This window comes from Mustelus asterias, chromosome 20 (genome assembly GCF_964213995.1).
Source record: "Mustelus asterias chromosome 20, sMusAst1.hap1.1, whole genome shotgun sequence".
Classification (NCBI taxonomy): domain Eukaryota; kingdom Metazoa; phylum Chordata; class Chondrichthyes; order Carcharhiniformes; family Triakidae; genus Mustelus; species Mustelus asterias.
The window spans coordinates 24,496,062-24,512,007 of NC_135820.1; the positions used below are offsets into that span (position 1 = coordinate 24,496,062).

Consider the following 15,946-nt stretch of genomic DNA (forward strand, 5'->3'; position numbering starts at 1 on the left):
CCTCTCTCGCTTTCCTCCCTCCCTCCCCCCTCTTTCGCTTTTCTTCCTCCCTCCCTCCCCTCTTGCTTTCCTCCCTCCCTCCCCCCTCGCTTTCCTCCCTCCCTCCCTCCCCCCTCGCTTTCCCCCCTCCCTTCCTCCCCCCTCGCTTTCCCCCTCCCTTCCTCCCCCCTCGCTTTCCTCCCTCCCTCCCTCCCCCCTCGCTTTCCTCCCTCCCTCCCTCCCCCCTCGCTTTCTCCTCCCTCCCCCCTCGCTTTTCGTCCTCCCTCCCTCCCCCCTCGCTTTCCTCCCTCCCTCCCCCCTCGCTTCCCTCCCTCCCTCCCCCCTCGCTTCCCTCCCTCCCTCCCCCCTCGCTTTCCTCCCTCCCTCCCCCCTCGCTTTCCTCCCTCCCTCCCCCCTCGCTTTCCTCCCTCCCTCCCCCTCGCTTTCCTCCCTCCCTCCCCCCTCGCTTTCCTCCCTCCCTCCCCCCTCGCTTTCCTCCCTCCCTCCCCCCTCGCCTTCCTCCCTCCCTCCCCCCTCGCTTTCCTCCCTCCCTCCCCCCTCGCTTTCCTCCCTCCCTCCCCCCTCGCTTTCCTCCCTCCCTCCCCCCTCGCTTTCCTCCCTCCCTCCTCGCTTTCCTCCCTCCCTCCCCCCTCGCTTTCCTCCCTCCCTCCCCCCTCGCTTTCCTCCCTCCCTCCCCCCTCGCTTTCCTCCCTCCCTCCCCCCTCGCTTTCCTCCCTCCCTCCCCCCTCGCTTTCCTCCCTCCCTCCCCCCTCGCTTTCCTCCCTCCCTCCCCCCTCGCTTTCCTCCCTCCCTCCCTCCCCCCTCGCTTTCCTCCCTCCCTCCCTCCCCCCTCGCTTTCCTCCCTCCCTCCCCCCTCGCTTTCCTCCCTCCCTCCCCCCTCGCTTTCCTCCCTCCCTCCCCCCTCGCTTTCCTCCCTCCCTCCCCCCTCGCTTTCCTCCCTCCCTCCCCCCTCGCTTTCCTCCCTCCCTCCCCCCTCGCTTTCCTCCCTCCCTCCCCCCTCGCTTTCCTCCCTCCCTCCCCCTCGCTTTCCTCCCTCCCTCCCCCCTCGCTTTCCTCCCTCCCTCCCCCCTCGCTTTCCTCCCTCCCTCCCCCCTCGCTTTCCTCCCTCCCTCCCCCCTCGCTTTCCTCCCTCCCTCCCCCCTCGCTTTCCTCCCTCCCTCCCCCCTCGCTTTCCTCCCTCCCTCCCCCCTCGCTTTCCTCCCTCCCTCCCCCCTCGCTTTCCTCCCTCCCTCCCCCCTCGCTTTCCTCCCTCCCTCCCCCCTCGCTTTCCTCCCTCCCTCCCCCTCGCTTTCCTCCCTCCCTCCCCCCTCGCTTTCCTCCCTCCCTCCCTCCCCCCTCGCTTTCCTCCCTCCCTCCCCCCTCGCTTTCCTCCCTCCCTCCCCCCTCGCTTTCCTCCCTCCCTCCCCCCTCGCTTTCCTCCCTCCCTCCCCCCTCGCTTTCCTCCCTCCCTCCCCCCTCGCTTTCCTCCCTCCCTCCCCCCTCGCTTTCCTCCCTCCCTCCCCCTCGCTTTCCTCCCTCCCTCCCCCCTCGCTTTCCTCCCTCCCTCCCTCCCCCCTCGCTTTCCTCCCTCCCTCCCTCCCCCCTCGCTTTCCTCCCTCCCTCCCTCCCCCCTCGCTTTCCTCCCTCCCTCCCTCCCCCCTCGCTTTCCTCCCTCCCTCCCTCCCCCCTCGCTTTCCTCCCTCCCTCCCTCCCCCCTCGCTTTCCTCCCTCCCTCCCTCCCCCCTCGCTTTCCTCCCTCCCTCCCTCCCCCCTCGCTTTCCTCCCTCCCTCCCTCCCCCCTCGCTTTCCTCCCTCCCTCCCTCCCCCTCGCTTTCCTCCCTCCCTCCCTCCCCCCTCGCTTTCCTCCCTCCCTCCCTCCCCCCTCGCTTTCCTCCCTCCCTCCCTCCCCCCTCGCTTTCCTCCCTCCCTCCCTCCCCCCTCGCTTTCCTCCCTCCCTCCCTCCCCCCTCGCTTTCCTCCCTCCCTCCCTCCCCCTCGCTTTCCTCCCTCCCTCCCTCCCCCCTCGCTTTCCTCCCTCCCTCCCTCCCCCCTCGCTTTCCTCCCTCCCTCCCTCCCCCCTCGCTTTCCTCCCTCCCTCCCCCCTCGCTTTCCTCCCTCCCTCCCTCCCCCCTCGCTTTCCTCCCTCCCTCCCTCCCCCCTCGCTTTCCTCCCTCCCTCCCTCCCCCCTCGCTTTCCTCCCTCCCTCCCCCCTCGCTTTCCTCCCTCCCTCCCCCCTCGCTTTCCTCCCTCCCTCCCCCTCGCTTTCCTCCCTCCCTCCCCCCTCGCTTTCCTCCCTCCCTCCCCCCTCGCTTTCCTCCCTCCCTCCCCCCTCGCTTTCCTCCCTCCCTCCCCCCTCGCTTTCCTCCCTCCCTCCCCCCTCGCTTTCCTCCCTCCCTCCCCCCTCGCTTTCCTCCCTCCCTCCCTCCCCCCTCGCTTTTCGTCCTCCCTCCCTCCCCCCGCGCTTTCCTCCCTCCCTCCCCCCGCGCTTTCCTCCCTCCCTCCCCCCGCGCTTTCCTCCCTCCCTCCCCCCGCGCTTTCCTCCCTCCCTCCCCCCGCGCTTTCCTCCCTCCCTCCCCCCGCGCTTTCCTCCCTCCCTCCCCCCTCGCTTTCCTCCCTCCCTCCCTCCTCCCTCGCTTTCCTCCCTCCCTCCCTCCCCCCTCGCTTTCCTTTCTCCCTTCTTCCCTTCTCCCCCTCCCCCCTCGCACTCCTTCCTTCCTCCCTCCCTCCGTCCCCCCTCGCTTTCCTTCCTCCCTCCCTCCCCCCTCGCTTTCCTCCTCCCCTCGCTTTCCTTTCTCCGTCCCCCCGCCTCGCTTTCATTCCTCCCTCCCTCCCTTTCCTCCCTCCCTCCCTCCCTTTCCTCCCTCCCTCCCTTTCCTCCCTCCCTTTCCTCCCTCCCTCCCTCCCTTTCCTCCCTCCCTCCCTCCCTTTCCTCCCTCCCTCCCTCTCCTCCCTCCCTCCCTCCCTTTCCTCCCTCCCTCCCTCCCTTTCCTCCCTCCCTCCCTCCCTTTCCTCCCTCCCTCCCTCCCTTTCCTCCCTCCCTCCCTCCCTTTCCTCCACCTCGCATTGCTCCCTTCCTTCCTCACTTCCCTCCCTCACTCCTCGCTTTCCTTCCTCCGTCCCTCCCTCCCTCGCTTTCCTTTCTCCCTCCCTTCCCCCTCACTTCCCTAGAACATAGAACATAACAGCGCAGTACAGCCCTTCGGCCCTCGATGTTGCGCCGACCAGTGGTACCAATCTCAAGCCCCTCTAATCTACACTATTCCAATATCATCCATATGTTTATCCAATAACCATTTGAATGCTCTTAATGTTGACGAGTCCACTACTGCTGCAGGCAGGGCATTCCACGCCCTTACTACTCTCTGAGTAAAGAACCTACCTCTAACATCTGTCCTATGTCTCTCACCCCTCAATTTAAAGCTATGTCCCCTCGTGCTAGCCAACACCATCTGAGGAAAAAGGCTCTCACTATCCACCCTATCTAATCCTCTGATCATCTTGTATGCCTCTATTAAGTCACCTCTTAACCTTCTTCTCTCTAACGAAAACAGCCTCAAGCCCCTCAGCCTTTCCTCATACGATTTTCCCACCATACCAGGCAACATCCTGGTAAATCTCCTCTGCACCCTTTCCAACACTTCCACATCTTTCCTATAATATGGCGACCAGAACTGTACGCAATACTCCAAATGCGGCCGCACCAGAGTTTTGTACAGTTGCAGCATGACCTCCTGGCTCCGAAACTCAATCCCTCTACCAATAAAAGCTAACACACCGTACGCCTTCTTAACAACCCTATCAACCTGGGTGCCAACTTTCAGGGATCTATGCACATGGACACCCAGATCCCTCTGTTCATCCACACTACCAAGTATCTTACCATTAGCTCAGTACTCTATATTCCTGTTACTCCTTCCAAAGTGAATCACCTCACACTTTTCCGCATTAAACTCCATTTGCCACCTCTCAGCCCAGCTCTGCAGCCTATCTATGTCCCTCTGTAACCTGCCACTTCCCTCCGCACTGTCTACAACACCACCGACTTTACTGTCATCCGCAAATTTACTAATCCATCCTTCCACGCCCTCATCCAAGTCATTAATAAAAATGACAAACAGCAGTGCCCCAAAACAGATCCCTGCAGCACAGCACTAGTAACTGAACTCCAGGATGAATATTTCCCATCAACCGCCACCCTTTGTTTTACAGCTAGCCAATTCTTGATCCAAACCACTAAATCACCCTCAATCCCATGTGTCCGTATTTTCTGCAAAAGCTTACCATGGGGAACCTTATCAAACGCTTTGCTGAAATCCATATACACCACATCAACCGCTTTACCCTCATCCACCTCTTTGGTCACCTTCTCAAAGAACTCAATAAGGTTTGTGAGGCATGACCTACCCTTCACAAAACCATGCTGACTATCCCTAATCAAATTATTCCTTTCTAGGTGATTATAAATCCTATCTCTTATAATCCTTTCCAATACTTTGCCCACAACAGAAGTAAGGCTCACCGGTCTATAATTACCAGGGTTGTCCCTACTCCCCTTCTTGAACAAGGGGACAACATTTGCTATCCTCCAGTCTTCTGGCCCTGTTCCTGTGACAATGACGACGCAAAGATCAAAGCCAAAGGCTCTGCAATCTCCTCCCTAGCCTCCCAGAGAATGCTAGGATAAATCCCATCCGGCCCAGGGGATTTATCTATTTTTACCCTTTCCAGAATTGCTAACACCTCTTTATGAACATCAATCCCATCCAGTCCAACAGCCTGCATCTCAGTACTCCCCTCGACAACACTGTCCTTCTCCAGTGTGAATACCGACGAAAAATATTCATTTAGTGCCTCTCCTATCTCTTCATACTGCACACACAACTTCCCACTCCTGTCCTTGACTGGCCCTAATCTTACCCGAGTCATTCTTTTACTCCTGACATACCTATAGAAAGCTTTAGGGTTTTCCTTGATCCTACCTGCCAAAGACTTCTCACGTCCCCTCCTGGCTCTTCTTAACTCTTTCTTTAGGTCCTTTCTGGCTAACTAGTAACTCTCAAGCACCCTAACTGAGCCTTCACGTCTCATCTTAACATAAGTCTCCTTCTTCCTCTTCACAAGAGATTCAACCTCCTTAGTAAACCACGGTTCCCTCACACGTCTGCTTCCTCCCTGCCTGACAGGTACATATTTATCAAGGACGCGTAGTAGCTGTTCCTTGAACAAGTTCCACATTACAATTGTGCCCATCCCCTGCAGTTTCTTTCCCCAACCTATGCCAGCTAAATCTCGCCTAATCGCATCATAATTTCCTTTCCCCCAGCTATAGCTCTTGCTCCCTGCCCCCTCGCTTTCCTCCCTCCTACCAGCTTTCCTTCCTTCCTTCCTCCCTCCCCCTCGCTTTCCTTCCTCCCTTCTTCCCTCCTTCCCCTCCCCCCTCGCTCTCCTTCCTCCCTCCCTCCCTCCCTCCCTCCCTCCTCCCTCGGTTTCCTTCCTCCCCCTCGTTTTCCTTCCTCTTTCCCTCCCCCTTCGCTTTCCTTTCCTTTCCTTTCCCTTCCTTTCCTTCCTCCCTTTCCTTTCCTTTCCTTTCCTTTCCTTTCCTTTCCTTTCCTTTCCTTTCTTTCCTCCCTTTCCTTTCCTTTCCTTTCCTTTCCTTTCCCTTCCTTTCCTTTCCTTTCCTTTCCCTTCCTTTCTTTCCTTTCTTTCCTCCCTTTCCTCCCTTTCCTCCCTTTCCTTCCTTTCCTTTCCTTTCCTTTCCTTCCTCCTTTTCCTTTCCTTTTCCTTTCCTTTTCCTTCCTTTTCCTTCCTTTTCTTTCCTTTTCCTTTGTCCTTTCCTTTGTCCTTTCCTTTGTCCTTTCCTTTGTCCTTTCCTTGTCCTTTCCTTTGTCCTTTCCTTGTCCTTTCATAGAACAGTACAGCACAGAACAGGCCCTTCGGCCCACGATGTTGTGCCGAGCTTTATCTGAAACCAAGATCAAGCTATCCCACTCCCTATCATTCTGGTGTGCTCCATGTGCCTATCCAATAACCGCTTAAATGTTCCTAAAGTGTCTGACTCCACTATCACTGCAGGCAGTCCATTCCACACCCCAACTACTCTCTGCGTAAAGAACCTACCTCTGATATCCTTCCTATATCTCCCACCACGAACCCCATAGTTATGCCCCCTTGTAATAGCTCCATCCACCCGAGGAAATAGTCTTTGAACGTTCACTCTATCTATCCCCTTCATCATTTTATAAACCTCTATTAAGTCTCCCCTCAGCCTCCTCTGCTCCAGAGAGAACAGCCCTAGCTCCCTCAACCTTTCCTCATAAGACCTACCCTCCAAACCAGGCAGCATCCTGGTAAATCTCCTCTGCACTCTTTCCAGCGCTTCCACATCCTTCTTATGGTGAGGTGACCAGAACTGCACACAATATTCCAAATGTGGTCTCACCAAGGTCCTATACAGTTGCAGCATAACCCCACGGCTCTTAAACTCCAACCCCCTGTTAATAAAAGCTAACCCACTATAGGCCTTCTTCACAGCTCTATCCACTTGAGTGGCAACCTTTAGAGATCTGTGGATATGGACCCCAAGATCTCTCTGTTCCTCCACAGTCTTCAGAACCCTACCTTTGACCCTGTAATCCACATTTAAATTAGTCCTACCAAAATGAATCACCTCACATTTATCAGGGTTAAACTCCATTTGCCATTTTTCAGCCCAGCTTTGCATCCTATCTATGTCTCTTTGCAGCCTACAACAGCCCTTCACCTCATCCACTACTACACCAATCTTGGTGTCATCAGCAAATTTACTGATCCACCCTTCAGCCCCCTCCTCTAAGTCATTAATAAAAATCACAAAGAGCAGAGGACCAAGCACTGATCCCTGCGGCACTCCGCTAGCAACCTGCCTCCAATCCGAAAATTTTCCATCCACCACCACCCTCTGTCTTCGATCAGACAGCCAGTTACCTATCCAATCAGCCAACGTTCCCTCTAACCCACACCTCCTCACTTTCATCATAAGCCGACCATGGGGGACCTTATCAAACGCCTTACTAAAATCCATGTATATGACATCAACTGCCCTACCTTCATCAACACACTTAGTTACCTCCTCAAAAAATTCTATCAAATTTGTGAGGCACGACTTGCCCTTCACGAATCCGTGCTGACTATCCCGGATTAATCCGCATCTTTCTAAATGGTCGTAAATCCCATCCCTAAGGACCTTTTCCATCAATTTACCAACCACCGAAGTAAGACAAACCGGTCTATAATTACCAGGGTCATTTCTATTCCCTTTCTTAAACAGAGGAACAACATTCGCCACTCTCCAGTCCTCTGGCACCATCCCCGTGGACAGTGAGGACCCAAAGATCAAAGCCAAAGGCTCTGCAATCTCATCCCTTGCCTCCCAAAGAATCCTAGGATATATTTCATCAGGCCCAGGGGACTTATCGACCTTCAGTTTATTCAAAACTGCCAGGACATCCTCCCTCCGAACATCTATTTCCTCCAGCCTATTAGCCTGTAATACCTTCTCTTCCTCAAAAACATGGCCCCTCTCCTTGGTGAACACTGAAGAAAAGTATTCATTCATCACCTCGCCTATCTCTACTGACTCCATACACAAGTTCCCACTACTGTCCTTGACCGGCCCTAACCTCACCCTGGTCATTCTTTTATTCCTCACATAAGAGTAAAAAGCCTTGGGGTTTTCCTTGATCTGACCCGCCAAGGACTTCTCATGTTCCCTCCTAGCTCTCCTAAGCCCCTTTTTCAGCTCGTTCCTTGCTAACATGTAACCCTCAATCGAGCCATCTGAACCTTGTTTCCTCATTCCTACATAAGCTTCCCTCTTCCTTTTCACAAGACATTCCACCTCTTTCGTGAACCATGGTTCCCTCACTCGGCCATTTCCTCCCTGCCTGACAGGGACATACCTATCAAGGACACCCAGTATTTGTTCCTTGAAAAAGTTCCACTTTTCATTAGTGCCTTTCCCTGACAGTTTCTGTTCCCAACTTATGCCCCCTAATTCTTGCCTAATCGCATCATAATTACCTCTCCCCCAATTGTAAACCTTGCCCTGCCGTACGGCCTATCCCTCTCCCTTGCAATAACAAAAGACACCGAATTGTGGTCACTATCTCCAAAGTGCTCTCCCACAGCCAAATCTAACACTTGGCCCGGTTCATTTCCCAGTACCAAATCCAATGTGGCCTCACCTCTTGTCGGCCTACCCACATATTGTGTCAGGAAACCCTCCTGCACACACTGCACAAAAACTGCCCCATCCGAACTATTTGACCTACAAAGATTCCAATCAATATTTGGAACGTTAAAGGTCCCCCATGACAACTACCCTGTGACCCCCACACATATCCATAATCTGCTTAGCAATTTCTTCCTCCACATCTCTATTACTATTTGGGGGCCTATAGTAAACTCCTAACAACGTGACCGCTCCTTTCCTATTTCTCACCTCAGCCCATATTACCTCAGTGTGCAGATCCCCCTCGAAGTGCCTTTCCGCAGCCGTTAAACTATCCTTGATTAACAATGCTACTCCTCCACCTATTTTACCAGCTTCCCTACACTTACTGAAACATCTATACCCCGGAACGTCCAACAACCATTCCTGTCCTTGTTCTACCCACGTCTCCGTAATGGCCACAACATCGTAGTCCCAAGTACCAATCCACGTCCCAAGTTCATCTATCTTGTTCCGGATGCTCCTTGCATTGAAGTAGACACACTTCAACCCACCTTCCTGTCTACTGATACCCACCCTTGACCCTGATACCTTCCCCAATACCTCACCACCCTCACTGACTTCTGGACTACAACTCCTTTTCCCACTCCCCTGACAAATTTGTTTAAACCCCCCTGGAGAGCCGTATCAAATTTCCCTCCCAGGATATTGGTGCCCCTCTGGTTCAGGTGCACCCCTTTCCTTTTCCTTTCCTTTTCCTTTCCTTTTCCTTTCCTTTTCCTTTCCTTTTCCTTTCCTTTTCCTTTCCTTTTCCTTTCCTTTTCCTTTCCTTTTCCTTTCCTTTCCTTTCCTTCCTCCCTTTCCTTCCTCCCTTTCCTTTCCTTCCTCCCTTTCCTTTCCTTTCCTTTCCTTTCCTTTTCCTTTTCCTTTTCCTTTTCCTTTCCTTTTTCCTTTCCTTCCCTTCCTCCCTTTCCTTTCCATTTCTTTCCTTTCCTTTCCTTTCCTTTCCTTTCCTTCCTCCCTTTCCTTTCCTTTCCTTTCCCTTTCCTTTCCCTTTCCTTTCCCTTTCCTTTCCATTCCCTTTCCTTTCCCTTTCCTTTCCTTTCCCTTTCCTTTCCTTTCCTTTCCTTTTCCTTTCCTTTCCCTTTCCTTTCCTTTCCCTTTCCTTTCCTTTCCTTTCCTTTCCTTTCCTTTCCTTTCCTTTTCCTTTCCTTTCCCTTTCCTTTCCTTTTCCTTTTCCTTTTCCTTTTCCTTTCCCTTTCCTTTCCTTTCCTTTCCATTTCATTCCTTTCCTTTTCCTTTTCCTTTCCTTTCCTTTCCTTTCCTTTCCTTTCCTTTTCCTTTCCTTTCCTTTCCTTTTCCTTTCCTTCTCCTTTCCTTTCCTTCCTTCCTCCCTTTCCTCCCTCCCTCCCTTTCCTTCCTCCCTCCCTTTCCTTCCTCCCTCCCTTTCCTTCCTCCCTCCCTTTCCTTCCTTCCTCCCTCCCTTTCCTTCCTCCCTCCCTTTCCTTCCTCCCTCCCTTTCCTTCCTCCCTCCCTTTCCTTCCTCCCTCCCTTTCCTTCCTCCCTCCCTTTCCTTCCTCCCTCCCTTTCCTTCCTCCCTCCCTTTCCTTCCTCCCTCCCTTTCCTTCCTCCCTCCCTTTCCTTCCTCCCTCCCTTTCCTTCCTCCCTCCCTTTCCTTCCTCCCTCCCTTTCCTCCCTCCCTTTCCTTCCTCCCTTTCCTTCCTCCCTTTCCTTCCTCCCTTTCCTTCCTCCCTTTCCTTCCTCCCTTTCCTTCCTCCCTTTCCTTCCTCCCTTTCCTTCCTCCCTTTCCTTCCTCCCTTTCCCTTTTCCTTTCCTTACCTATAACCCTCCATCCTATTAAGCTCCATGTACTCATCCAGGAGTCTCTTAAAAGACCCTATTGAGTTCGCCTCCACCACCACTGACGGCAGCCGATTCCACTCGCCCACCTCCCTCTGTGTGAAAAACGTACCCCTAACATCTCCCCTGTACCTACCCCCCAGCACCCCAAACCTGTGTCCTCTCGTAGCAGACATTTCCACCCTGGGAAAAAGCCTCTGAGAGTCCACCCGATCTATGCCTCTCAACATCTTATACACCTCTATTAGGTCTCCTCTCATCCTTCGTCTCTCCAAGGAGAAAAGACCGAGCTCCCTCAGCCTATCCTCATAAGGCATGCCACTCAATCCAGGCAACATCCTTGTAAATCTCCTCTGCACCCTTTCAATCTTTTCCACATCCTTCCTATAGTGAGGCGACCAGAACTGAGCACAGTACTCCAAGTGGGGTCTGACGAGGGTCTTATATAGCTGCATCATTATCCCCGGACTCCTAAACTCAATCCCTCGATTGATAAAGGCCAGCACACCATACGCCTTCTTAACCACCTCCTCCACCTGCGGGGCCGATTTTAGAGTCCTATGGACCCGGACCCCAAGGTCCTTCTGATCCTCCACAGTACTAAGAGTCTTTCCCTTTATATTGTACTCCTTCATCCCATTTGACCTACCAAAATGGACCACTATGCATTTATCCTTTTCCTTTTCCTTTTCCCTTTCCTTCCTCCCTTTCCTTCCTTTCCTTTCCTTTCCTTCCTCCCTTTCCTTTCCTTTCCTTTCCTTCCTCCCCTTTCCTTTCCTACCTCCGTTTGCCCTCACCCCCTCGCTTGCCCTCACCCCCTCGCTTTCCGTTCCCTCCCTCCCCCCCTCGCTTTCCGTCCCCTCCCTCCCCCCCTCGCTTTCCGTCCCCTCCCTCCCCCCCCCCTCGCTTTCCGTCCCCTCCCCCCCCTCGCTTTCCGTCCCCTCCCTCCCCCCCTCGCTTTCCGTCCCCTCCCTCCCCCCCCTCGCTTTCCGTCCCCTCCCTCCCCCCTCGCTTTCCGTCCCCTCCCTCCCCCCCCCTCGCTTTCCGTCCCCTCCCTCCCCCCCCTCGCTTTCCGTCCCCTCCCTCCCCCCTCGCTTTCCGTCCCCTCCCTCCCCCCCTCGCTTTCCGTCCCCTCCCTCCCCCCCTCGCTTTCCGTTCCCTCCCTCCCCCCCTCGCTTTCCGTCCCCTCCCTCCCCCCCCTCGCTTTCCGTCCCCTCCCTCCCCCCCCTCGCTTTCCGTCCCCTCCCTCCCCCCCTCGCTTTCCGTCCCCTCCCTCCCCCCCCTCGCTTTCCGTCCCCTCCCTCCCCCCCCTCGCTTTCCGTCCCCTCCCTCCCCCCCCTCGCTTTCCGTCCCCTCCCTCCCCCCCCTCGCATTCCGTCCCCTCCCTCCCCCCTCGCTTTCCGTCCCCTCCCTCCCCCCTCGCTTTCCGTCCCCTCCCTCCCCCCCTCGCTTTCCGTCCCCTCCCTCCCCCCCCTCGCTTTCCGTCCCCTCCCTCCCCCCCTCACTTTCCGTCCCCTCCCTCCCCCCCTCGCTTTCCGTCCCCTCCCTCCCCCCCTCCCTCCCTCCTCCTTTGCTTTTTCCACTCCCAGCAGGATATGTTACATGAACAAATTTAATGCTCAATAATGGAAAGTTGAACTGGAGCTGGAAGTGTGGAGCACATCTTTCAGCATCTGAGAAGGGAAGAGACAGATATCAGAATTCTGCAAGGTACTCTTGGCCCAGTCTTTCCTTTTCAGGTGCTGACTTGATATGTTTTCCAGCATTTTATCTTCAACTGTCTGGTCTCTCAGTAAGTTGGCCATCTGTAACAGAAAATGTTCCGAACTACTTTTTAAATTAAATCTAGCGAGAATCATAAAGGTGGGCTCGAAAACTTCAGTTTTTTATTTTCTGTTTTTTACGTCTGTCTGAGAATGATTTGATTTGATTTATTATTGTTACATGTATTAACATACAGTGAAAAGTCTTGTGTCTTGCGTGCTATACAGGCAAAACATACCATTCATAGAGAAGGAAATGTGAGAGTGCAGAATGTAGTGTTACAGTCATAGCTAGGGTGTAGAGAAAGATCAACTTAATGCAAGCTAAGTCCATTCGAATGTCTGACAGCAGCAGGGAAGAAGCTGTTCTTGAGTCAGTTGGTACGTGACCTCAGACTTTTGTATCTTTTTCCCAAAGGAAGAGAGTGGAAGAGAGAATGTCCAGGGTGCGTGGGGTCCTTAATTATGCTGGCTGCTTTGCTGAGGCAGCGGGAAGAGTAGACAGAGTCAATGGATGGGAGGCTTGTTTGCATGATGGATTGGGCTACATTCACAACCTTTTATAGTTCCTTGCAGTCTTGGGCAGAGCAGGAGCTATACCAAGCTGTGATACAACCAGAAGGAATGCTTTCTATGGTACATCTGTAAACGTTGGTGAGAGTCGTAGCTGACATGCCAAATTTCCTTAGTCTTCTGAGAAAGTAGAGGCGTTGGTGGGCTTTTTTAACTAACGTGTTGGCATGGGGGGGAACCAGGACAGGTTGTTGGTGATCTGGACAGGTTGTTGGTGATCTGGACACCTAAAAACTTGAAGCTCTCGACCCTTTCTACATTGTTCCCGTTGAAGGGCATGTTGTCCTTTACGCTTCCTGAAGTCGCTGACAATCTCCTTCGTTTAGTCGACATTGAGGGGGAGATTATTGTTGCCACACCAGTTCACCAGATTCTCTATCTCATTCCTGTACTGTGCCTCGTCATTGTTTGAGATCCGACCCACTACGGTGGTGTCGTCAGCAAACTTGAAAATCGAATTGGAGGGGAATTTGGTCACAGTCATAGGTGTACAAGGAGTATAGTAGGGGGCTGAGAACACAGTCTTGTGGGGCACCAGTGTTGAGGATGATCGTGGAGGAGGTGTTGTTGCCTTTCCTTATTGATTGTGGTCTATGAGTTAGGAAGTTCCGGATCCAGTCGCAGAGGTGGGTGTCGAGGCCCAGGCCATGGAGTTTGGAGATGAGTTTCGTGGGAATAATAGTGTTGAAGGCTGAGCCTTAAATCAATAAATAAGAGTCTGACATCGGTGTTCCAGGGTTGAGTGCAGGACCAGGGAAATGGCATCTGTGGACCTGTTGCAGCGGTAGGCAAACTGTAGTGGATCCAGGTCATCCGGGAGAATGATGAGAATGTTAGGTTGCGACAAGTTCATAATGTGCTCAATGTTTTAGATAACACGTCAATTGTCTGAGTAGATGTCTTCAATTGTTGCAAAGGGAGATTAGCATTGGCGATATGGTTACTGGCATGCAGCCAAATATTTATGTTGTACAGTGTGGAGGCAAAAATGATTTGGGTCTATCTTGACCAACTTCAACCCTTGGATCTTACGTTTGCTAATGAAAAAGATTTCTGGATATTTTGTGTTTCTAAATAAGAGCAGAGGACTTCAGGCCATGGTCAATAGATTTGTTAATCTACTGTTGCATGCTTTTTTTGTTGCTGTACAATGAATTTTTTTAAAAGATTGGTTTCTGCTGCCATGGCATTTCTTTTGGCCAGCTGATGCTATATTTCCAAAGTTAGGACAAAGGCTTCCAGTTGCATTCTGAATGTTTGCTGGTTTTTGTGGAGTTGGCAGAAATATGTCACCATTTGCAAGAGATCTCCCACATTTTTTTTGAAAAGTAATGGGGGTGGGGGGGGGGGGAGAGAAAAGAGAATGTTGGGAGAAGAAAAACTATTTGCCTGTTGGATGCCTTTCTGCTGTATAATATGGAGTGGTTATGAAAGGTCCTGAATCAAGAGTAAAACTAATTCTTCAGCCCTGAGTCACCAATATTCTCTTCACTGTAGCTACTTCTGTTAAAATTCATTTTGACCAGCTCTCTCACTTGAAACAAGATTTTTGATCTGTTTTAATTTGGGAGAAATCCTTTTTCCTTTTTAATCTAGCTCCATGTCTTTCCTTATGCATAGGGTTTGCTGCATCTTAAGGCTGTACATGGAAAATGATCCACCTGTGTCAGCAAATGTATCTGGTAGCCATGACTCTGATGAGAAGCACTGGTTCTCGTTGTATCATATCGGTTCCCTTCTCTGTATAGTGTCGTAAAGTTTGCTTTTGACTTTCTACCTATCCCTGCAAAAAAGGCATTGTACTACGGGTACAAATTGGGAGCTGTATGAGCAGATCATACATCTGTATGAGCAGAATCGTTATGAGCAGATTGTTGGTGTGTGTGTATGTGTGTTTGTTTTTATTTTGAAGTGCACTCATTTAATTGTGTGTAACATATATCTTGTCATTTCAGCACTTCTTCTAGAGATTTGCCTGAAATTCAGAATCTCACTTCATCACAGAAGGTGGACTCGAGCTGCGGAGAAAGCTTGCCTCAGCAGGGTGAGACATCTGAAACCAATGGGAACTCTCAGCCAAGGTCGAACAATGGCAGCCATGAGGATCAGATGAAGATATCACCATCCGAGTCTTCAAATAGTACTGACCGTGCATCTGTATCAAGTGACCAGGTAGCTATGGACCATGCAGAAGCAGAAAACAAATGCGTCTCTACAGATGATTGTTTAGATGTTGCATTTACAAAAGAAACTGGGAGGATTTGTGCCACTTCTGCTTCAGTGAATTTGGAGCTCTCTGGAGATTTGTTTAACTCATTTGTTTATTGGCGACAGCCTCTGCCTGACATCAATTTTGACTTGGAGCTACTACAGTTGATGGTCAAGGATGACCAGCGAGATCAAATGGTCAGTTCCAGGTCAGGGTCACTAACCGAAGGCTTCACGAGGAGCAATGAACTCGAGAAGGTTCTGGAAAGCTTGCAGGCTCACTTGGATGATCCTGATGTCCAAGGTATGATTGTCATAAGTGCTCTAGTAATTTGCTCACCACATGTCACAGATCAGATGAGCAGCTTTAGTTAAAAATGCAAGTGTGAAAAGTGTGCAATGTTTCTTGAGAAGGAACTCTTCAAAATGCAACTAATGAAAATACAATAAAACTTACTCCAACTTATAAATCAAAGAAATGGTTTAATAAAGAAACATCATTACTCCAAACTTGGGGCCTCGCCCTGGGCCACCCCAAGCTCCTCACAATTCTACATAGTTCCTTATTTCTAGTGAATCGGCTAGTCAGCTGACTATTACATCACTCTGTAATTGGTTCCATGGTTTATGATGCACGATTAATCCACTCGGGAGGCTAGATTGTACCCGGGAATAAGGGCTTTTATTCACAACAAGAATAGAGCATACTGCTTAACAATACAATCCCAGACTAAAGGGTCACTGGGAAGTGCAGTGACCTTTATACTCCTATAGGAAGGCGGAGCCAAACGGAGTGTACCACAGAACAATGCTAACAGGTGGAACACCCCAACCCTAACCCCAACAGTAACAAGAGTAACATATGTACAAGTACCCATAGTGATAACCATCTATGGTTCAGTACCCATAGTGGTAACCATCTATGGTTCACCACAGTTTACTGGGTCAACTGTCCCTTGCATCTTTGGTCACATTACATCCAATACAAAGCTGTCATTCTAACATGCAGCACTGTTTTTTAAGGTGAACAAAATAATATGTTTAGTTTGTAACTGTATTTTCAAAAATCATTCATGTCGTATTCACTCAGTGCCTGTCCTAGTTTAAAACTAAGAAGGTTGAGGCAAGGAATGAGCTGCTGGGATCAAAGTCCTTCACGGTCTTTTCATTCTGTCTTATTTTTGAATGAGATTTGGGCTGATTTATGAATAAGCAGCAGGTTACAAAACCACTATCGGAGATAACTTATCCCCGTTGTAAGGGGAAGTTTCTCTCTTCCTACCAGCATGAAAGACAAGCAGACATGAGTACAGTACAAAAAGGCAACACAAACTTTATTCTCTGTTTAAAATAAC

General features: G+C 51.6%; 1 protein-coding gene across 6 annotated transcripts in view; it reads left to right on the forward strand.

The window, feature by feature from the left end:
- Positions 1-15,946, forward strand: part of ppp4r1l (protein phosphatase 4, regulatory subunit 1-like) — a 204,106-nt gene that overhangs the window by 96,793 nt on the left and 91,367 nt on the right. For 5 of the 6 annotated variants that reach the window (XM_078236343.1, XM_078236347.1, XM_078236348.1 and 2 more), the window contains one exon: positions 14,339-14,895. In XM_078236343.1, the coding sequence (XP_078092469.1) occupies positions 14,339-14,895 (557 nt within the window). The remainder of the gene's footprint in view (positions 1-14,338; positions 14,896-15,946) is intronic. The other variant, XM_078236344.1, reaches the window with a different exon arrangement.